Source organism: Panthera tigris, chromosome A2 (assembly GCF_018350195.1).
Source record: "Panthera tigris isolate Pti1 chromosome A2, P.tigris_Pti1_mat1.1, whole genome shotgun sequence".
Taxonomy (NCBI): domain Eukaryota; kingdom Metazoa; phylum Chordata; class Mammalia; order Carnivora; family Felidae; genus Panthera; species Panthera tigris.
In genome coordinates this window covers 113,924,632-113,947,203 of record NC_056661.1, presented here as the reverse complement: position 1 = coordinate 113,947,203, position 22,572 = coordinate 113,924,632, and the positions used below count along the sequence as shown (strand labels likewise).

The following is a 22,572-nucleotide window of genomic DNA, read 5'->3' as shown; positions in this document are numbered from 1 at the left end:
CTTCAGAGTTTGACAGAAAATGTCATAATGTATCTTGGGGATAATCTAGGAAAGCCTTCAGGGACAAGGACTTAGACACAGCCTTAGAAATCCAGAAGTCCTGGAGTAGGATCAAAAGTTCAAATAACAACAGTGGTCAGTCAGGAAGCTAGTGAAAAAAAAAATTGGGAACGCTGGCTACACATTAGAATCACCCGGGAAACTGATGGCAAAGCAATGGGCCAGCTCCTATCCTGAAGTAATCAGAATTTCCAGGAGTAGGTCCCCAACACGAGTATGTCTTTAAATTTCTTCAGGTGAGTCTAATGTGCAGCCAGGGGTGAGATCCACTGCAATTCTAAAACCAATGAGGGCAAGATAGGTGAACAGGTGTGTCATTTCTCACTCCTGCTGATTGTTGCAATAGTATTTGCCAGCTTCTTTGTAAAAGTGCAAATTTCCATGTGAAGTTACCCAAATTTAAAAATGTTGGCAAGTAATTTATAATGTTAAAACAAAGAAGAAAAACAACGAAACCCCGCGGGAATCAAAGAAAACATGGATAGTGGCCCAGTTGGCCACCAGTTCATAACCTCCCTTGCAGTTCAACCTGCGGGTAGAAGCAGCAAACTGATACTGAAAGTGGTTATTTAACACTTTGCCCAAGACTGCACAGCAAGTCAGAATGGGAGTCGGGACTAAAACATAGTCCTTTGGAATTTAGTTAATATCCCTTCTTTTTCAGGAGAGGAACACTTGGAGGTGCACAATAAAACACGGGTAAGGATAAAGTGCGTTCCAGGCTGAAGGAAGCCCCGAAGCACTGCCTCGGGCATCCCGTAATCAGCAAACCCCGGCGATTCCTAAAACGTAGGAAAGTAAAATCAGGACTCGGGGCGGGGGGGGGGGAGGGCGGGGAAGAACCAGACACGCATGCGCCGTCCACAGGTAGCGCCGCGTATAGGCGTCTTGTCTGGACAGGCGATGAATTACGACCTCTGCTGGCGGCGTCACGACTTCTGCCGTAAATGCGGTGTTTGGCGCGTGCGCGTCTTTCCTTTTCGGGGTCCCTAAGCTGCTGCTGGCGTTGAAGTGTTCTCAGTTCGCCGCTCCGGCTGTCGCCATGGTGAAGCTGAGCAAAGAGGCCAAGCAGAGGCTGCAGCAGCTCTTTAAGGGCGGCCAGTTTGCCATCCGCTGGGGCTTTATTCCTCTCGTGATTTACCTGGGTCAGTAGGAGGAGAACCTGGAAGGAGACGGGAGGGAAGGGTATGCGGAGGCCTTGCCTCCATTTTTGGCTTTCTAGGGCGGGAGACAGAAACCGGACCACGCCGTGCACGTCCTTTGATGTTGTCTAGTCAGTGGGGTCGGTCTAACCTGAGTTCAAGTTCTTGTCTGTACTGTTTTTTTAATGGTCTTTAACAAGTTTTTTAAATTCTCATTCTATTTTTACATCTATAAAATGGAGGTGACCTACCTTTGAGGATTGTTGGGAGAGTTAGGCGACCTGATATATTTGAAAGCGACCCCTCATTCTGTCATTAGGTGGGTTTTCCTGGCATTTGTCCTCACTTCTACAGGTGGTCCTAAATAGAAAGAGGCCTGTAGACCTCGTGGATATGCCCCTGTCCTGAAGCATGATTATGACAATAGTTTTTGCTTTCTTAGTTGCACAGTGAAGAGTTTGGATGATTTTTGTTAGGATCTCATTTTATAGGTGAGGGAATGGAATCAGAGAGAAATTTCTTTCGGAAGGACACACAGCTGTTAAGTGGGGAACTATGAACTCAAGTAATGGGGTATCAAGGCCCGTACTTTTTTTTTTTTTTTTTAATGTTTATTTATTTTTGAGAGAGAGTGCGATTGGAAGAAGAACAGAGAGGGGGAGACACAGAATCAGAAGCAGGCTCCAGGCCCCGAGTACAGAGCATACTGGGAGGCTGGAACCCATAGACCAACTGGAAGATCATGACCTGAGCTGAAGTCTGAGGTTTAACTGGCTAAGCCGCCTAAACACCCCTTCAAGGCCCATACTCTTAACCACTGTGCTGTACTGCAAACATTTAAGTACTTAGACAAATATTGACACCTAGGGCTGTACATTGGGACTTTATCCTATTTCTAGTCTTGGATAGTTTTTTGTTTTTCTGGGTTTTTTTTTGTTTGTTTTTTTGTTTTTTTGAAGTATAGGTGATACACAATGTTATATTACTTTCAGGTGTACAATGTGGTGGAAAGGAAAGGTTCCAGCTCTATCAGTTGAGCATACAGTTTGATATTTTCTAAAACTCAGTTTCACACTTTTAAAACCCTGTGATTTTAACAAGGTGCTGCTTCCTGTTTGTTTTAGGTGTACTGCATTGTTCAAGATAAAGTACGTTCACTCTTAGTCTTGACAGAGCCCTTAATTTTGCTGGATGTTTTCCAGGTAGCTGTCACTCCGATTTCCCCATGCAATGTAAACCTACCAGTAATCTGGGGATACTTTGGTATAAAGACTTAAAAAGATCTTTTCCTACCTATTTTGAATGCTTTTTTGTTTGTTTTTAAGCATTATTCTGGAGTTTAGCAACTTTGTATAGGTGTCAAGGATTAGAACACATAGTTGTGATAGCCTGCTCTTATAAGCTGTGTACCCCCTCTTTCTCTGCCCCCCCCAACTTTGATTTAATGGTAGAAGGACCCAGTTTACTTAGTCAAACACTAGGACGAGCTCTCCTTTTAGCTAAGAAAGTTATGAGGACTTAGGTCCTTCCCCTTCTGTGTGCCTCCTTTTTCCATTGATGCATGTAGGGGGTCCTTTTTTTAGCTTGCACTTTGGACCCTTTGATTTCTTTGCTGCTCTATAAATCTTTATATCTATCTTTCGCTCCTCCCTTTTTTGTTTTGTGGTTCCTTTTCTATAGCTAGAAAGTTGTAGCTGGTTGCTACATTCTGTGTATCAAGGGCTTTGGTCCGAAGAGAATGCTTCCCTTACTCACCCCCTCCCTTCCCCCCCCGCCCCCCCGGAGTTTATTTTTCCTATTGTGCCCACTGGAGGTATTCTCTTTCTTAGCACTACCATTATGATGATTTTTCACCTTAGCTTCCAACTCAAGTTGACGGTAATGTTAGAGCTATCTTTTTAGTAATTCTTCCTTGTTAATCATTGTCTTTTTCCTTTCACTGCGTAGAAATTTAATTTTTTCTTTTCTTTTCTTTTTATTTTTTTAAATTTTTTAAATTTACATCCAAGTTAGCTTATAGTGCAACAGTGATTTCAGGGATAGATTCCTTAATGCCCCTTACCCATTTAGACCGTCCCCCTCCCACAACCCCTCCAGTAACCAGTTTTTTCTCCATATTTAAGAGTCTCTTATGTTTTGTCTCCCCCTGTTTTTATTTTTGCTTCCCTTCCCTTATGTTCATCTGTTTTGTATCTTAAAGCCCTCATAGGAGTGAAGGCATGAGATATTTGTCTTTCTCTAATTTCACTTAGCATAATACCCTCTAGTTCCATCCGTCTAGTTGCAAATGGCAAGATTTCATTCTTTTTGATTGCCATGTAATACTTTATTGTACATATATACCACATCTTTATCCATTCATCCATCGATGGACATTTGGGCTCTTTTCATATTTTGGCTGTTGTTGACAGTGCTGCTATAGAAATTTAATTTTATGTCCAACCTAGTTCCCAGGCAGTTTCTTTTTCTTCTCCCCCTCAGCTCTCAGTAAAACCTAGAACTGTGGATTGAATTTAGGTTTAAACATAACTTTTAGGGCTTCAGGGAGTACATGGGAATATAGTGCCATAAAATAGAACAGTGGCATGATGATAATCTGTTTGGACATTAACCAGTAGGAAGATTTTAATGAATTACCTATTGGAAGACAATTCTCCATGGTGTCTTGAATTTCTACAAATCTTGTGAGTAGAGATTCTGACCACCTTTTGTTCCATATTTTTAAGGATGTTTGTGGAGTGAACAGCCTTGGAAAACAGTATCTCCTTTTAGAGCAAAGGGGAAGCAATGCTCACTACCCATCACAAAAGACTGTGTTTCCCTAAACTCAGGGTTCATCTAAAAATGATGATATTCTGACTATACTTATTGCTAGGAGTAATGAACTGTCCTTTGTTTTTGACTCACGATCTTGTGTCTTCTACCAGCATCTGTGAAACTGGCAGGCTAGTTTGTTGTCTTGAAAATGGGGTAAAATTTCATACCACTCACAGTTCTTGATGCTTACTTTAATTTTAATCAACAAATTAGATATATGTTATCCAGTTAATAAATATATTTTAAATGGTAAAAGGTTTATTTGATCATACTTGTAACAAGAGTGTTGACTTAATTAGATTGTTAAACAATAACTTGGTGTTTTCTCCTCTTTTTATTTCCAGTCTTTGATTGCTTTATAAAAAGAGGTTTATCGAAAAGAGGATAAAATAAGATATCCTCAATTGTTTTTTTAAAAGTTGAGTTTTTTAAATATTGTTTAAAAAAAATCTTTAAAAAAAAGCTGAGCCTGGGTTGCTCAGTTGGTTAAGGGTCTGACTTTGGCTCAGATCATGATCTCCCAGTTTGTGGGTTCAAGCCCTGCATCAGGTTCTGTGTTGACAGCTCAGAGTCTGGAGCCTGCTTCAGATTCTGTCTCCCTCTCTGCCCCTCCCCCTCTGTCGCGCGCACATGCTCTCTTTCTCTTTTTCTTTCTCTCTCTCTCTCTCTCTCTCAAAAATAAACATTAAAAAATTTAAAAAAAATTCATTTTGTTCTTTGTAGTCTTTTACCCAGTATGATGGTAGTCGTGGCACCTTTTTTTAGTAAAGACTAATAATGAAAGTGCGTTCTAAGGGCTACGTGCTAATTGTGTATATAATAAGGGTAAGGTTATTTGTCCTCCTTATTGGTTAGTCCTGGACATAATCTCATACCCTAGTTAAGACTCAAGACTTCTATAGCACACAGGTAACTTTAGATGGTGCTAGTAGATGTGGATATCATTCTAGCCTACCCTAGGTTGATTTGAAAAGAAAAATTCTTGATTACAAATGTTTTGTCTGCTACGGTTTTAATTGCTATTTATTCTGTTTCTCTCTCCTCTCCCTTTCCCTCCAGGATTCAAGAGGGGTGCAGATCCTGGAATGCCTGAACCAACTGTTTTGAGGTACTGCTCTTACAAATAAACATTGCAGGGCAAATGTTCATCTGTTAGCACTGAATCACTAGGAAGCAAGAGTTGTAGTGGTAGGCATTGTAAATGGAGCTGTACTAGTCAGTACAGTTTTGGGCTGTTGGGAAATTGCAGCAGTTTGTAGACCAGTCTAGCTTGTGTTATCAGGTAAGTACTTTCTTTCCCCTTCCTAATTTGATTTTACTGTGCTGTGTTATAATCGTAATTAAATGTATTTAAAAGAAAAAGAAGTAACGTATCATCCTACCACTTTGAAAGGTGAATAAACTTTTTAATTAGCCATATTTCTGTTTTCATTCAGCCTTTTATGTCATTTTAACAAGAATACATAGGATTTTATTTTCTTCACCTAAAATTACAATTGATGTCTCATATTTTCAACTTGTTGATCACAAACGTATGTATATGTTCACACATGAACATACATATATACATCTTCTGTATACAAGTGTGTATTTATATATAAAGGCAGAATCTGTAATAGGCAGGTTTGCTGTAAAGGACTGATAATTTGTGGCATGATGATGACCAGGGTCTGTCCGGGTGCTGCGTGATTTCATTTTGACTTTCTGTCTTACAGATATTTCTTGTGGATTGCTCTAACAGACTTTTCACTGGCTATTCTAGGTCTTCTGTTCCTTCAAACTCCTACTCTAAGCCTTTTTTTTTTCCCTAGAATGGTCAGAAAATAATAGTAATATCTCTAACAGTCACCTACAATGCATTAGCCACTGTTTTAGGTGGTTTATTTACAGTGTCTGTAATTGTCACTTCAGTACTTGAGAGCAGGTCACAGTCGGTAGGTGGTGGAGTGTGTCAGTCTCCAAAGCCTACACTCTTTCCACTGGGCCATGTGGGCTCCCCCAGATAATCTTACCACTTTTCTTAGCACACTGCCATCTGATAACGAATTTCCTTCATCCCCTCTACCTTACCAGCCTCTCCTTTCTCACCGGAAGGGGTTTTTCTTATAAGTTTCCACTGTATATGCCCTCAATTTGTCCATTTCTGCAGTTACTCTCTTCTTCCCTGATAAAGTTCTTCAATAAATGGTCTTCACTGCTGTTTTTCTTCACTTTGCTCTCCCTTTAACCATTTATGGTTTGGCTTAAAACTGGTTTCAAATGGTCCCCACGAAGTTGATTTTTTCTTAGCCTCTACATTTTGAACTATGAAATGGGGACTTGAGGTAATGTATCTGCTATTTACTAGCTGATTGAACTCAGACCAGTTATTTTCACAGGGAAATACTAACTACCTTAGGAAGCATCAGAGATGGGATTGCCTGCTCACGCTGTGTGAACATTTTCCAAGTACTGGAAATTATCATCAAATACCTTTTCCCAAGAGGCCATTAACTTTTCTAGGGTGATGTTTCCTCTATATAAATTGTGTATAATATCTGCTTCATAAAGTTTTCATGAGGATTGAATAAAAATATTGTATATGAAGTATGAGTACCTGGCAAGTAATATGTAAGCAATATACTGTTAATAATTTTTAATCTTTTCTGTGTCATCTTCTTTACTTCGGTTCTTTATCATGTGAGAACTTGGTCTAGCACAAGCTACTGCATGCTTCCCAGAATAAACTATATTTTTGTGCCTTTGCTCCAGTGCTTGTGCTCCCTCAGCCTAGAGTGCTCTTTCCCTTGTTTCTACTTGATGAAAACCTATGTCTAGAAAAGCCCAGTCTCAAATGTCATCCCTTAAATCTTTTCCCCCTTCTCCTAGCTGAGACCTCTCCATTTTTTTGCATTCCCATAATATTCTTTTGTGTGCATCATTCTCTGCCTTATATTATGCTTGTTGCTTATTTAAAGTACGTCTTGTCCTATAAGTACCTAAAGTAGTTGTCAACAAGAGTCGAATTAATTAAATGACGCTGACCTCTTAGTGGCTTTTTGGATAAGAATTGATGTAGGATTGCTCTTGTGGTAGGACTTTTAGAATGGATCTGCAAGCTGGGGTAAAGCATTTTATGTGCCCCAGGTCAGGTGATAGAGGATCCAGAGATGGGAATAGAATGTGCTCTTCTGTTGTACTTCTTTTTGGCTTCAGTTGTCCCACCAAGAGTTGACCCTTCACAGCTACCACAGTCTGGATGAAGCAATCAGCCCCTGCTCTTTCATTTCTTCACCATGTGTTGCCTTAGTGCTCCTCTCTCTTTGCTGCTCTCTCATTCTTTTCTGTCATTAGGGACGTCTTCTGGTTTCCTTCCAGGGATATTTGTAATTTAGATAAGAATTGGCTGAGGGCCTGAAAAGGGTTATTCAGTTAGAGAATTTCATATACCGTGCTGCTTGTGCTATGGAGGCCGACAGAGAGACCTTCCTGTGTTGCCTGTACTATACCCTGAAAGGAACAGAATTAGCTAGGATTTTTATTAATGTAAATGTTTTATTAATATAAAATTTGTTCATTAATGTCAAGTTTATATATAAATTTATTATTTTTTAATGTTTATTTTTGAGACAGAGACGGAGCATGAGCAGGGAAGGGGCAGAGAGAGAGGGACACAAAATCCAAAGCAGGCCCCAGGCTCTGAGCTGTCAACACAGAACCCGAAATTTATTTGTTATGATGCTTATATATAGTTCATGATTTACTGGTCTGTTTCCCTTGCTAAGTTATAGGGTTCCTAGGGATTAGGACCATATTTATTTTAGTGTCCTCTTTCACCCAGATGGTGCATTATATGTGGTCAGCAAATGTTGGTTGATAGGAGTCTATATTCAAAATGCAGTACTTTAATAAACACAGAGCAGTAGTAAGTAAAACACTTAAGCAAAATATATGAACACTGAGGTTTAATCAAGAGGATCATTGTTCCCATTATCTGTGTAAGGCCAAGGAAGATTTTCTTTTCTCTTTATTTTGGATACTCCTTACCATAGAGGAGTAGCCCTTAGTAGTTGAATAGTTTTTTGTTTTTTGTTTTTTTAATTTTTTTAATCTTTATTTATTTTTAAGGGACAGAGACGGGGCATGAACAGGAGAGGGGCAGGGATAGAGGGAGACACAGAATCTGAAACAGGCTCCAGGCTCTGAGCTGTCAGCACAGAGCCTGACATGGGGCTCAAACCCACAAACTGAAAGATCATGGCCTGAGCCAAAGTCGGATGCTTAACAGACTGAGCCACCCAGGGCTCCCTTGAGTAGTTTATTTTTATATCTTAAGTGTATGCAAAAATCCTTGGGCTTAATGGAAAATTTTAATACACTTTTGAAAATTGGAAATAGATGCATGTTGGTTTTTTTTCCCAGGCAAAGGGAAATACTTTTTAAAAATAGAATGTTCAAGTTATCATTTTGTAATGTGATTTCATTTAACGTGACATATTACTAGAAATCACATTTTTAATCAGCAAGGCATAGAAATAAAACACCTCAACAAAAACAAAACAAAACAAAAAACACCTTTTGTCTTCCTCCAGAATCCTCTTAGGAAATAGTTTAGAAGTTTGGGCAAGTTAGTGGCTGGAATGATTGAGGTAAGAGTTAGTTGAGGCTGAAATGGAGGCTAATAATTGCCCCTGGGATTTGTGTGGTACAAAGGTTAAGAGCACCTGGGTCACATCCCAGTCTGCTGCTTAAGTTAGGTAACCATCTCAAAGCCTTGGTTTCCATGTATTTAAAATAAAGGTCATAATTGGGAGTTGGAAACTTTCCACACAGTAGTGACCCATAGAAAGCATTCAGTAAGTGTTATTTTCAGCTTTACTGAGATGGTATCTAATACTGATGCCATTTTGTATTGTGGGTTCATCAGTCCTTCATGTTAATGAAAATTATGAGTCATTTATCTTTTGATTGATCTCAACTTGTTTTCCTCTTTGTTTATAATAGGTAACCACACTGAAAAGTAACAAACCTGTGTTTCTTTAAATATATGTCTCTATGTTTGATTTTTTTTTTTTTTTTTTTTTTTTTTGGCTCGGTGAGATTGATCCTTGTCTTAAAGTATCTCTGATTTTGATAGACGAGTAAACACAAACATAAATGTATAAAATCTTCTAGTTCTTAAACTATGTTCAAGTTTTGTACTTTGGGGTTTAATTTATTTCTCCTCTTCACAAACATTTTAGCTTACTTTGGGGATAAAGGTCATCTGGATTTGGAAGCAATCAGTGAACAGGAACAACATGGAAGGTGTGCGCTCTGGCTGGGATGAGAGATGGGACATCGTTCAGACATTCGCCAGTTGAATGGCACAGGGCTCTTCTCAGATGAATCGGTGGCAGTGGAACCTCTACCGACTTATTTATCATAGACTGTATCTAAATAAATGTTTTTAACAATGTTATGTCTTGAGTCCTTATTGAATTGAATATAATGGACCACTAGGTAAAAATTTGGCCTTTTGTACTTTTTCTAAACAGTGAATCTATATATGTGTCTAGATGCTACCTTGAAAAATAAAACTTTCGGGGCACCTGGATGGTTCTGTCGGTTGAGTGTCCAACATTTGATTTTGGCTCAAGTCATGATCCCAGGGTCGTGGGATCAAGCCCTGCATCCGGTTCCCCATTCAGTGTAGAACCTGCCTGGGATTCTTTTGCTCGTTTCCTCTGTCCCCTCCCCTGCTTGCTCGCTCTCTTTCACTTTCTCTCTCAAACAAATAAATAGAACTTTCAAGTTCAATCCTGGCCATTCACTTAACAAGGGGGTTCCACTTTCCTTTTGCATTGAATTAATAACTCCCTCTGGGGTGTTCTAAGGTAGTAAAAGTGGAAACAGTTCTCAGTTTTGTGACAAAATGTCCCTATTTCCTGCACTTCATTGAGGTAAAATTGTCATTGAAAGAAATAGGGGTTCTGTGTCTCTGTTGGTAGGGGATGCGACTGGCTCTGGGAGTTGTGTGTCTGATATATTTGTCAGTTAAATTTTGAATCTTAAGATTTTCCCCACTGGTGTTCGGAAACTAGAACTGGCTGGGCAAGAGCCCATGGATAGTTAAATAGAAGAGTAGCTTTCTACTAAAGCAGTTAATGGGGATTAGCTTTCAGTGGTTTCCTGGGACCTTTACCTGTTTTTGAATCCTATTTTTATTTAGCTGTTTCCGTAAACCTAACAAAATAGCTCTACTTTCTTAGTTTTGAGAATTGTAATTAACATAGGAAAGTAGGCCTGAAACAAGATAGACCATTTGGGAGGAGCCCATTGGCTTCAATGTTTTAAGCATCCAGTGTTTAAGTAGAGAATGATGATGAAATGTAATCTCAGGTGACTAGAGCTATCATTCCCAGAAAGTTCTTTCTTACTCCCGATGTAAAACCCTCTTAGCTGTTTAAGCCTATTTCCTTAAGTTTTGTTACCTTTGCCATGGAGACGTAGGAGACTGTTATGGAGGCTTATTGCATAAGGAGATTTTAAAGTGGAATTTTTGAGAGCTAACTGCAAGAAAGTCATTTTTGGCAAGCATTTAATGAATTGCTTCAACATCTGAAAGCTAAGCACTTAATGCTAAAACCTCTTAGCAGTTTTTAAATCCCATAGAATTGTTTAAGACTGTGCCTGCCAGCCTGGCTACAATTTAATGTTGTTTATGAACTTTTGTTTAGTTAGAATTGTGGTGCATGTTTACTTCCCTTTCTCGCTCAAGATTTTCAGAAACTGAGAAAGTAAACTATGTCAGGTGTCCATTTTGATAAAATGCTAATAGGAATAGCAATTTAGGGTTTTGTGTTCATTTAGGGTTAACTTGTAGCTGTAAAAACCCAGCAGGTTTTAAAGTAAGAAATCCAGAGTTAAGTAGGAAGGGACTAGTTCCTTGATCTCCCATCTGGGGAAGCTAAGGAACAGAGTTTAAGCACAGGTTCAGAGCACAGGTAAGAACTAAGACTATTATGTACGTACTGGAATGTGTGTAGGTCTTAAAGTTTGTGAGATGGTTACAATTAAGCTACATTTTATTAAATTTTAATTGTTAGGGCAGTGCAATCGAATTCAAGCAGTGGTCTCTTCTGTGTTAGACACTAGAGAGTCCTTACATTTAAGATGATTCCTGACCTTGATGGACTTAGGCAAAAACACTGAACTGATAGGATCTGGTTTGAGTCCTGTCCCTCCACCTAGTTCCTAGCCCTTGGTGAAGTCACTTAATCTTTAGGCTTCAGTTTCTTCCACAAAATGGAATAATAATACTTGCCCCAAGGTGCTGTTTTCTAAATTGGTGGTTCTTGGCAAATTGGCATCACCTGGAAACTTGTTAGAAGCGTATATTTTTAGGTCTGGAAACGTTGAAGTCTTGCAATCTCTGCGATTCAATTACTTCAACCATTATTTTGAATTATTAACTTATTTTGAGATTGTCCTGGAGTTGCACGCAGTGTAAGAAATTTACAGAAATTTCCCTGTACCCTTTACCTAGTTTTCCTCAATGGCGACATGTAAAATTATAGCGCAGTGTCAGGGTATTGCTGTCGATAAGTCAATTTTTCTGTCACCCCAAGGAGGCCTCATCTTGCCCTTTTATAGCCAATCCTCCTCACCCACACCCCGTTCCCATCCCAAATCCCTGGCAGCTAGTAATCTGTTGTCCATATAACTTTGTTATTTCAAAAGAGGTATATAAGTGAAATCACCCAAATAACCTTTGGGATTGGCTTTTCTCACTCAGCATATTTATTTGTAGAGTCACAGGTTGTGTGTATCGCTTATTCCTTTTTATTGCTGAGTAGTGTACCATGGTATGGATATGCATGGAGGACATCTGGTTTCTCAGTTTTTAGCTGTTACAAATAAAGCTGCTACAAACATTTGTGTACAGCTTTTTGTGTGATCAGTGTGTGTTTTAACAAGTCCACCAGGTGACTGATGCAATTCAGGTTAGAGAATTCCTGCCCTAGACTTGCAGTAGCCTTCCTCCCTCCCCCACACATTAAAGTCTGTTTCTTACATAATGTCCAGAGTGATCCTTTTAAAAGATCACGTCATACCCTCACCAGAACTTTGCAGTGGCTTCCTATCACTGGCAGTAAAATTCTGAATTTTTATTTTCCGTGACCTTCAAGACTGTAATCCGGCCTTATGTGCCTTTGATGTCTTCATTGCCTAGGACTCTTCTCTCCACATTCACTTGCACTCTTAATGTTTTGCTCTCTCCTCTTTCTTCAGTAAGGCCAGGTACATACTTACCTCGGTGTCTGATTTGCTCTTCTCTTTGCTGGAACTCTTCTTGCAAATATCCACATACTTGGCTTCTTCTCTTTAATCTTTGCCCAAATGTCACCTTGATGCAGTTTGCTTATGTAAAATAGCAGACTCGACACCTGTCTTGTTTTCCCATCATGTTTTCCTTACCTTCATCTTAACTTTTTTCAGAGAATTTTTAACCAGCCTGATTTTGTATGTTTGTATGTAAATAATCTTGACTCTCGCTCCTAGAATGTAAGTTTCATAAGTGCAGGACTGTATTTTTAGAGGCTAGTACAGGCCCTAGTACGTAGATGTTCAGTAAGAATGAATGAATGAATTATGGGATTGTATGTATTAAGTTTAAAGTGCTTTGTGAACAGGAAACTTTCATAACATGGATCATTGTAAAGGGCCAGTATTTTTCTCTGTGTTAGTCATAATTGTCAATACAATCCTGGCCAAGGACTTGACATCAAAAGATCTTGGGAGGTGGTAACATGGGAAAGCACTTGCTATACTTAGCACTTATTCTATTGCCACAACAGTCCTGTGAAGCAGGGGATTCTCTCCATTTCACAAAAGAAATGGGCTTGGGTCATTTCCTCTAAATCACAGACAGCTTGGATTTAAACCCAGATTTGCTAACTAAAAGCATATGATCTTAGTACTGATGCATGCCAAATTTAAAAATAATTTTTGCACCTGATGAAATGATACAATAGACAATCACAACTACAAAATGTTCACATTTCAAGTTCCATAGAGGGCACATCTTTACCCAATATCCAGGGCCCTATACACAATAGCACATGGAGTAGTCAAATTCACATCCTAAATTATTTGAAATTATTAAGTCTGCTATAAGAAACCTTAAACATTTCTTTGTATCTCCTTGGATGGCTACATTTATACTGAGGTACATTTTACCTACAATAAAATGAACAGATCTTAAATATATATTTTGATGAGTATTGTCAACTCTATATACCTTGTGACTACCACACCAAGATGGGGACCAGGATCTCTGAACCTGGGATCCCTAGTGTATCACACATGATAGGTGCTCAACAAATGTTTTGATACAATGTGTAAAGGCTTTTTGAGACTGACAGATGAATTGTAGGGAAGTTTGAATTAATGCTCTCTTTCCTGTAAGCAAAGATACTAAAAGGTAAATAATAGAGCTTTACTCAAAACTGGGATGATGAAAAAGAACGGTACTGCAGTTCTTTCCTGTTGTGTCAAGGACAGTCCAGAAAAGGAAGTAAGGAAAAGGGTATGGAAACAGGAAAAAGACATTTTTATTTTCCGTAAGAAAACTGAGACTTGTTCCACTAAGAGGAAATAATCTATGATATGTCAGCAGCTCCCTGGTGCTCCCTAATGCTTATTGAAAATGAGGCCAGAGACTGGAAAGAACCTTCTAGGGAGCAAAATTAGAGGCCCCAGAAAGTTTTCTAGAAAGCAGAATTGAAGGCCTCAGAAACTGCCAGGAAAGGCTGTCTCTGTGCCTCACGGAATTTCATATTGCTGCAGACCAGTCGTCATGGCGGATTTTCCTTTCTCCCTTTTTCTGAATCACAATTTAAATGTGGTTATCTTGCTTCTATGCCACCTTTCTGTACATTAGGTAAGTTGGGGGCAGTTAACTTGTTTTTAAGTTCTTAGATTGCTGGACCATGGGGAGCCATTTGGAGCAGATGAGAGGTTCACATTTCCCTGAATTCCTAATCTTTGGATGCAATGTCTAGATGAGACTTGAGAGTTGTATTCTTAGGAGAGGATTTATTGTGTTTAATATATGAGAATTAGTATGTATAAATATTTGGTCAGCAAAGTAGATATGTCAGAAAATGTCTATCGAAAGTCCATTTTATGTTTCAAATTGTCACATTTAGCTGCTCACTGCAATCAAGCTAAAAGGCTGTCAGACTCCTTTGCAGTTAGTTGTGACTTTGTGACTAAAATTTGATTCTTGAGATGTAAGCAGAAGTGTTGTGTGGTACTTCTGAGAAGTCTCCTTGGGGAAGTATGTTTCTTGGAATGGACATGAAATTACAGGCTTACAGCTGTTCTGGACTGCGAAAATAAAGACCAGGCCCTATGAATGGCAGAGTGGTTTGCTGTTAGGAGTCTAGGTCTCAGAAGATTTTTTTTTTTTAATATTTATTTTTGAGAGAGAGTATGTGTACGTGTGTTGGGGGTGTGGTGGGAGGAGGAGCAAAGAGGGAGACAGAGGATCCAAAGCAGGCTCTGTGCTGACTGCAGAGAGCCTGATGCGGGGCTCGAACTCCCCAACTGTGAGATCATGACCCAAGCTGAAGTTGAACCCTTAACCTACTGAGCCACGCAGGCGTCCCTAGTTCTCTGAAGACTTTAATGAGAAACCCCTGGTTTTTCATACCTTTGCTGACTCATGTGTCCTCAACTTTACTAGTCTTTCCAAACAAATGAAATATGGTGTTTTGTAGTTTTAATTTGCATTTTTCTTATGAGTGGGGTAGACCATCTTTTCATATATTTAAGGGCCATTTGTGTTTCCTTTAGCCCATTGTCCTGTTGAAGTGCTGATCTTTTCCATATTGATTTATAGGCACTTGAAATTTTAGGGAACTTATATCTGTAATGGGAGTTGTAGACCATTTTCCCATTTGTTGTTTGAATTGTGACCATTGTTGCCACGTAGAAGTTTTTAAATTTTACTAATAAGATTATTGACTTTTTAAAATCCCTTAAGAGTTTTAAATCATACTTCTAGTCTTTCTATCTTGAGATTATAAGAAATATTTCCCCCAAACTATGCTATATTTTGGTTTACATTCCTATATTTTGTTCCATTTCTAAATTGTAACTAAGACAGTTTCTCATTTTACTTCACCATAACTTCTCTTAGTGACCTTTATCTACTTGACTTATTGTTCCAGGGAGGAAATAAGATCAAATAGATCATTTAGTATAGATAGAATATATTAGAGAAGGTGTGGGCGAAGTAAAGTGAGAAGAGATGTTAGTAATAAATTCCAAAAGAATCATTATATCTTGTGGGCATCATACTGTCTCTTGCCTTTGGGCCTTAACAAATTCCCATTAATTAATTCTTCCTCACTATTCTTTATCCCTCTCCCAATCTTACCCATTTACTTGGATTTCTTACCATAAAGGCAAACACCTGGTCAATTTGCTTACTGCTATATCCCCTAACACCTAGACTAGTGCATGGCACATAGTGGGATCTTACTCCTTTGGTAAGCAAAGAAGCAGACATGGCATGGAATATAGTTGTCTACTTAAAATCCATTTTTATATAGTCCCTGAAATCTTTGCTCAGCTCACTTCTCTGGTGTCCCAGCAACTGTTCTGTGTTGGGCCTTTGGAAGTCTCACCCTGTGCTCTTTGAACAGCTTGGGGCCAAGGATTGGAGAAGAGTTTCTATAAAGATTCATCACTTAATATGTTTTTTAAATGAGATGTATATGCAATAAACAGGTGCAGCACTAATGTGAGGAGAACTATATTTGGGGGTCTGTAGTTAGATACGGGTAAATTAGATGGAAGCAGACAATGGGGAGTCTAGAATGGCAGGGGGGAAGAGTCTGGATGTCTTCTGATAGGCATTGGAGAGCTGTTATCTGTTAAAAACTAGAAAGAAGAGCTACAAGTGTGTTTTGTTAGACCTAGAATAAAACTTCATGAAATAATTTGTTCAGTTTAAAAATTCTGTAATAGTATGTACTTACTGTCTTTGTAGAACTCCTTTTTCTGTGATACGACATTAATCCTGAATATCTTTAACAGGACCATTTTCCAAAATTCATTTTTTTCTTTTATTATTTGGGTCTTCTGAGTATTAGATTGAAGGAAGGGAAATAAAATACCTAAGATTATGTCATTTGCATTTTTTTTTATATTAATCAGTTCCAATGCCACATGGATCAAGAGCTTATGCAGAATTAGCATAGTGAAAGGGGAAGTATTATCACTTTTATTATCATTCTCATCCTCATTACCATTATTATTTAAAATAGTTTCTATATTAAAATTTTGCCATCCTTCACTGGCATGTCTTAGAGTATCAAATCCCAACCTCAGTAATTTACTCCTCTATATTATGCATTATATTTCCAGGATTGTGACACAGGATGGGCATCTTTTTAAATGGAGGGTCTAAGACCCAATTCTGGGAGAGCAGGCAGTCCAGTAGAGGTCCTGAACCTGTTGAAGATGAGGGAATGGTTTGGCTTCTGGATGTGGAGAGGATGGAAAGGGGGAAATTTGAATTGTCCAGACATTCTTTCTGCTTAATTCTATGCCCAAGGCTAATTCTTTTTTTTTCTTTTCTTTCTTTCTTCTTTTAAATTTTTTTAATGTGTATTTGAGAGAGAGAGAGAGAGAGAGAGAGAGAAACAGAAACAGAGTGTGAGAAGGGGAGGGGCAGAGAGAGAGGGAGACACAGAATCCGAAGCAGGTTCCAGGCTCTGGGCTGTCAGCACGGAGTCCTATGAAGGGCTCGAACCCACGAACCGTGAGATCATGACCTGAGCTGAAGTTGGACGCTTAACTGACTGAGCCACCCAGGCACCCCTACCTACCTACCTACCTACCTTCCTTCCTTCCTTCCTTCCTTCCTTCCTTCCTTCCTTCCTTCCTTCCTACCTACCTACCTACCTACCTACCTACCTATCATAGTAAGTGTATTCTATAATCCCCATCATCTATTTCACCCATCCTCCCACCCACCTCCCCCCTGGTAAACATCAGTTTGTTCTCTATAGTTAAGAGTCTGTTTCTGGTTTGTCTCTTTTTTTTCCCCTTTGCTCATTTGCTTCTTAAATTCCACATATGAGTGAGATCACATGGTATTTGTCTTTCTCTGACTGATTTCACTTAGCACAATACTCTCTGGTTCTATCCATGTTGTTGCAAATGGCAAGATTTCATTTTTTTTTATGGCTGAATAATATTATTTGGCTGAATTATATATACCACTCCTTCTGTATCCATTCATCTATTAATGGACACTGGGCTGCTTCCATAGTTTGGCTATTGTAAATAATGCTGCAGTAAACAGGATTCATGTATCCCTTTGAATTCATGTTTTTGTATTTTTGGGTAAACACCCAGTACTTCAGTTACTGGATTGTAGGGTAGTTCTGTTTTTAGTTTTTTGAGGTACCCTCATACTGTTTTCCACAGTGGCTGTACCAGTTTGCATTCCCACTAACAGTGGAAGAAGTTTCCTTTTTCCCCACATCCTCAGCAACACTTGTTTTTGTGTTTTTTATTTTAGCCATGCTAACTGGTGTGAGGTGTTGTCTCATAGTTTTCATTCACATTTTCCTGATGATGGGTGATGTTGAGCATCTTTTTATGTGTCTCTTGGCGATCTGTATGTCTTCTTTGGAGAAATGTCTTTGCCCATTTTTTAACTGGATTATTTGTTAATTATCCAGTTAATTATTTGTTTTGGATTTGTGTTGTATCAGTTCTTTATGTATTTTAAATACTATTTATTGGATATATCATTTGCAAATATCCTCTCCCATTTAGCAGGTTCCCTTTTAGTTTTGTTTTTTGTTTTCTTCGCTGTGCAGAACCAAGGCTAATTCTTAATTATTATATTAGATATTTCTTACCAGGTAAGTATTATTTTAAATCCCACTCCTAACCCTACTTTTTCTCTTATTAGAAAAGTAACTAGTTTGGGAGAAAGGAGAAGAAAAAGAGAGGTAAATAAGAGAGTATTTCCCCAATAATGGATTTAAGATGACTTGTTTTTTTCTATTTTTTCTCTCTGCTTCAGTGTGGATATTTTTATTGACTTGTCTTCACATCCATTAATTGCGTTTTCTATTGTGCTGCTAATGCATCTGATAAATTCTTAATTCTGATATTGAATTTTGCAATTATTGGATGTCTACTCAATTTCTTTCTTTTTTAAAAAATTTTAAATGTTTATTTCTGAGAGAGAAAGAGACAGCATGAGCAGGGGAGGGGCAGAGAGGGAGGGAGACACAGAATACGAAGCAGGCTCCAGGCTCTGAGCTGTCAGTGCAGAGCCCTACGAGGGCTTGAACTCAGGGACCACGAGATCATGGCCTGAGCTGAAGTTGGACGCTTAACAGACTGAGCCACCCAGGTGCCCTGTGTACTTGATTTCTTTAAAAAATATTGTAATTCTTGGGGCGCCTGTGTGGCTCAGTCGGTTGAGCATCTGACTTAAGCTCAGGTCCTGATCTCATGGTCTGTGAGTTCAAGCCCTGGTCTGTGAGTTTGAACCTGGAGCCTGCTTTGGATTCTGTGTCTCCTTCTCTCTCTGCTCCTCCCCGACTCATGCCCTGTCTCTCTCGCTCCCTTTCTCTCAAAAATGAATAAACGTTAAAAATTTTTTTTCATTGTTCAACCTTTTATCTGTCCTTAAAAGAAAAGGAATGTTTCAATTTTCATACAATTCACAAATCCTTACAGTGTCCTTGAATGTAAAATGCAATGTAATATCACAGAAAGTAACTTTTATTTCTCTGTGGATATTGCCTGTAAAGCAAGACAAAATTCTTTGAGGAGAAAAAAGCTTTGAACAGCATTTTTTAAAGTAAAAAGAGCTCCATCACTAATACTTCCCATCGAATGTATCTCCAAAGAGAGTAGATCAGTGCAGCCAAATACCCTGTTGTATTTTAATAGAAACTTATTTCTCCTGGGTGGACCCCAGCTCTTCCTGTGAAGCTTCTAGGCAGTTCTGAGGCTCTGTTCTTTGTCTTAATGCTTCACTTCTGATATAGGTAGACTTGGACAACTTCATTGCTAGCCCCAAATACTTAATAAAATTACCACATAATGTTTTACTTCAAGAGTTTGTAGATATTTGGAATGCTGGGATCAATAAAATCCCTCAGATAAATATTTTCTTTTGGAATTCTGATTATTTGAACTTTATAGATGTGAACAATAATTTTTGTTCAGTAGTCCTGATTTCCTAGAATCTGTGAACACGTATTCTTTTATTTTATTTTATTTTTTATTTTTTAAAATTTACATCTAAATTAGTATATAGTGCAACAATGATTTCAGGAGTAGATTCCTTAGTGCCCGTTACCCATTTAGCCCATCCCCCCTCCCACAACCCCTCCAGCAACCCTCCGTTTGTTCTCTATATTTATGGGTCTCTTCTGTTTTGTCCCCCTCCCTGTTTTTATATTATTTTTGTTTCCCTTCCCTTATGTTCATCTGTTTTGTCTCTTTTTTTTTTAATTTTTTTTTAACATTTATTTATTTTTGAGAGAGAGAGAGAGAGAGCGAGCATAAACGGGGGAGGGTCAGAGAAAGAGGGAGACACAGAATCCGAAACAGGCTCCAGGCCCTAAGCTGTCAGCACAGAGTACGACGCGGGGCTCGAACCCACGGACTGTGAGATCATGACCCGAGCCAAAGTCGGACGCCCAACCGACTGAGCCACCCAGGCGCCCCTGTTTTGTCTCTTAAAGTCCCCATATGAGTGAAGTCATATGATTTTTGTCTTGCTCTGACTAATGTCACTTAGCATAATACCCTCCGGTTCCATCCACGTAGTTGCAAATGGCAAGATTTCATTCTTTTTGACTGCCAAGTAATGCTCCATTGTGTGTGTGTGTGTGTGTGTGTGTGTGTGTGTGTGTGTATATATATATATATATATATATATATATATATATATACATACCACATCTTCTTTATCCATTCATCCGTCGATGGACATTTGGGCTCTTTCCATACTTTGGCTATTGTTGATAGTGCTGCTATAAACATGGGGGTGCACGTGTCCCTTTGAAACAGCACACCTGTATCCTGTGGATAAATACCTAGTAGTGCAGTTGCTGGGTTGTAGGGTAGTTCTATTTTTAGCTTTTTAAGGAACCTCCATACTGTTTTCCAGAGTGGCTGCACCAGCTTGCATTCCCCCCCAAAATCTCTTTACATATTTTAATCCTCAGTTGATGTACTCCTGTCTTGTCATCCTCATTGTCAATCTTTACTTCGGTTTTCTTTAACATATTCATTAGTTATTTTTAAATCTTCTCTGCTAACAAAAATGTCTGGATCATCTCTGTGCCTGTTTCTAGCTCTTGGCTATTAGTAACTTTACTCTGACGATTCTTACCTGGTAAATTTTTATTTTGTGGTAGGTATTGTGGGTGGTACTTTGTAGAAATTCTGGATTATGTTCTTTTCCTTTAAAAAGTATTGAATTCTATTCTAGCATCCAGGTAAATTACTGGAGTTTCACTTAGATTCTGGTGAAGATTGGATTTAGAATCTTACGGTGTGTGTGTGTGTGGGGGGGGTGGTATTTCAGTTTTTACCTTCTCCCTTACTTCTAGAGCATGATCTATATTTCTAGGACATGACCTTTTTTGGTCACTCATCTGAAAGTCTAGGAACCAATATCCCCCTACCCTGACTGGATCTGAACTCCATTCTCTTCCCAGCCCTGTGCAGCCTCTGAAATTTTTGCTCAGCTCTCCTATTTCCCAGCAGCTATTCTCTACTAGGCCTCCAGAGTCTTACAATGTGCTCACACAGGTTGAAGTTAAGGACATGAGATTTCTGTAAAATTTTAGGAATTCTTCCTCTGAAGTTTTCTTCACTTGCCTCCTTTCCATTACCTGACCTCCGAATCCCAGCCACTGCAGTAATCTCAAACTGCAGTCTCTGTTTCCTCTGCCCTATGAAGATGTAACTTCCTGCTTGGAATCAACTTCCCAAGCAGGGTGAGCGTAAAGCTCACTTTGCTTTCTTTCTTTCTTTCAAGTATCATGGCTCTGTTTTTTTCTATCCTAAAAAATAGTTATTTTATAAATTTTGTCTAGCTTATGTCAGGAAGGCTAAGTCTGATAGCAGCCATTCTGTCATGGCTGGAACCAAAAGGCCAAGACAACTTAATTTTTTCAGTTGATACACTTGTTAGTGAGATGTGGAGTTGGTGCACATGCTTGACTTAATCTTATTTTTCTTTTGATTTTTTTTTTTTTGGTTAACTTCCTTTCAAGTAAAAAGAGGCTCTAATTAACAGTGTCGATGTGGGTGGGTAGCTGGATTATAAGAATTTTCAAATGCTTTGAAGAGAACTCCCACAAGTTATTTTACATTGAAAAGGTTTCCATAGAACTGTTAGTTCAATTTCTTTTTCTTACAAAGCAAAACTCCTCTCTGAAAGACTGCAGCTGTAGGAAATTCAGCATACGTCAATCCTTTTTAAAAAACACAGTTGGCTGAAGGCATATGACTGATTTTGCATTCTGATTAGATTAGAGAATTCCTAGGGTATGCCTATCTAAGAATGGTGGCAAACGAAATAGGTGTAATCTCAAAATTTCTTTTTGAAATACAACAAATCAGGACACATAGGGATGAATCTAAACACGTTTTTAATGTTCTGCTCTCTGAGACTACTTAAGTTCTGAATGTTCAAGAATGTTAATTCTAGCAAATGACATCTCTGCAGATGACTGCATAAATCACAGACCTTACAATTTCCTGAGTACAGGTTAAGATTGCTTTAATGACTGTCAGGCTAGTATTGCATATTGGAGGATGCCAATGTGTCCTTTTCTGCAAAAACAGAGGATCCTTCTAAAAGATTATTGCATAAAAGGGCCTTGACTATAAACTAGTCCAATATCCTCTTTGGAAGCTTCTAAAATGGCTTCCAATGATCCTGGCATTGTGGTATTCATTCCTATATTAGTTTGCTAGGGTTGTCATAACAAAATACCACTGGCTGGGTGACTTAAACACAGAAATGTATTTTCTCACAGTTCTGGAGGCTGCAAGTCCAAGATCCAGGTGTTGACAGGTTCGGTTTCTTCTATAGCCTTCCTCCTTGCCTTGCAGATGGCTGTCTTCTCATTGTCGTCTGATCTTTCCTTAGCCCACATGTGCCTGGTGTCTTTTCCTCTTCTTATGACGGAGGATACCAGTCATATTGGATTAGGACTCCACCCACATGACCTCACTTAACCTTATTACCTCTCTAAAGGTTCTGTCTCCTAATACAGTCACATACTAATGGGGTTTAGAAACCAATTTTAGGGTGACTCAATTCAGTCCATAACAATGCCCTTGTATATAATTCCTTCCCCTGGAGTGTGGGATGGATCTAGTGACTTGTTTCTAATAAATCAAATATGGCAAAAGTGATATGTCACTTTTGCTATTAGGTTACAAAAGACTGTTACTTCTGTCTTGCTCAATCTCTCTCTGGCTCTGCTTGTTTACTTGTTCTAATTGAAGCAAGCTGCCAAGT

The 22,572-nt window shown here is 38.8% G+C and overlaps 1 protein-coding gene across 1 annotated transcript; it reads left to right on the top strand.

Annotated features, from left to right (window-relative positions):
• Positions 1–1,020: 1,020 nt before the first annotated feature.
• On the top strand, positions 1,021–9,459 carry TOMM7 (translocase of outer mitochondrial membrane 7). The gene is made up of 3 exons (XM_007089066.3): positions 1,021–1,205; positions 5,079–5,127; positions 9,242–9,459. Exons 1-3 carry the CDS (start codon positions 1,103–1,105, stop codon positions 9,255–9,257), a joined length of 168 nt encoding a protein of 55 aa, XP_007089128.1. The 5' UTR covers positions 1,021–1,102; the 3' UTR covers positions 9,258–9,459.
• The last annotated feature ends 13,113 nt before the right edge of the window (positions 9,460–22,572 follow it).

What these genes read in the sequence shown, in the direction of transcription:
- TOMM7 (XM_007089066.3), top strand. Translation starts at nt 1,103, where the DNA reads ATGGTGAAGCTGAGCAAAGAGGCCAAGCAGAGGCTGCAGCAGCTCTTT. An exon ending in TCCTCTCGTGATTTACCTGG is followed by an intron (nt 1,206 to 5,078) that starts GTCAGTAGGAGG and finishes CTTTCCCTCCAG; the next exon opens with GATTCAAGAGGGGTGCAGAT.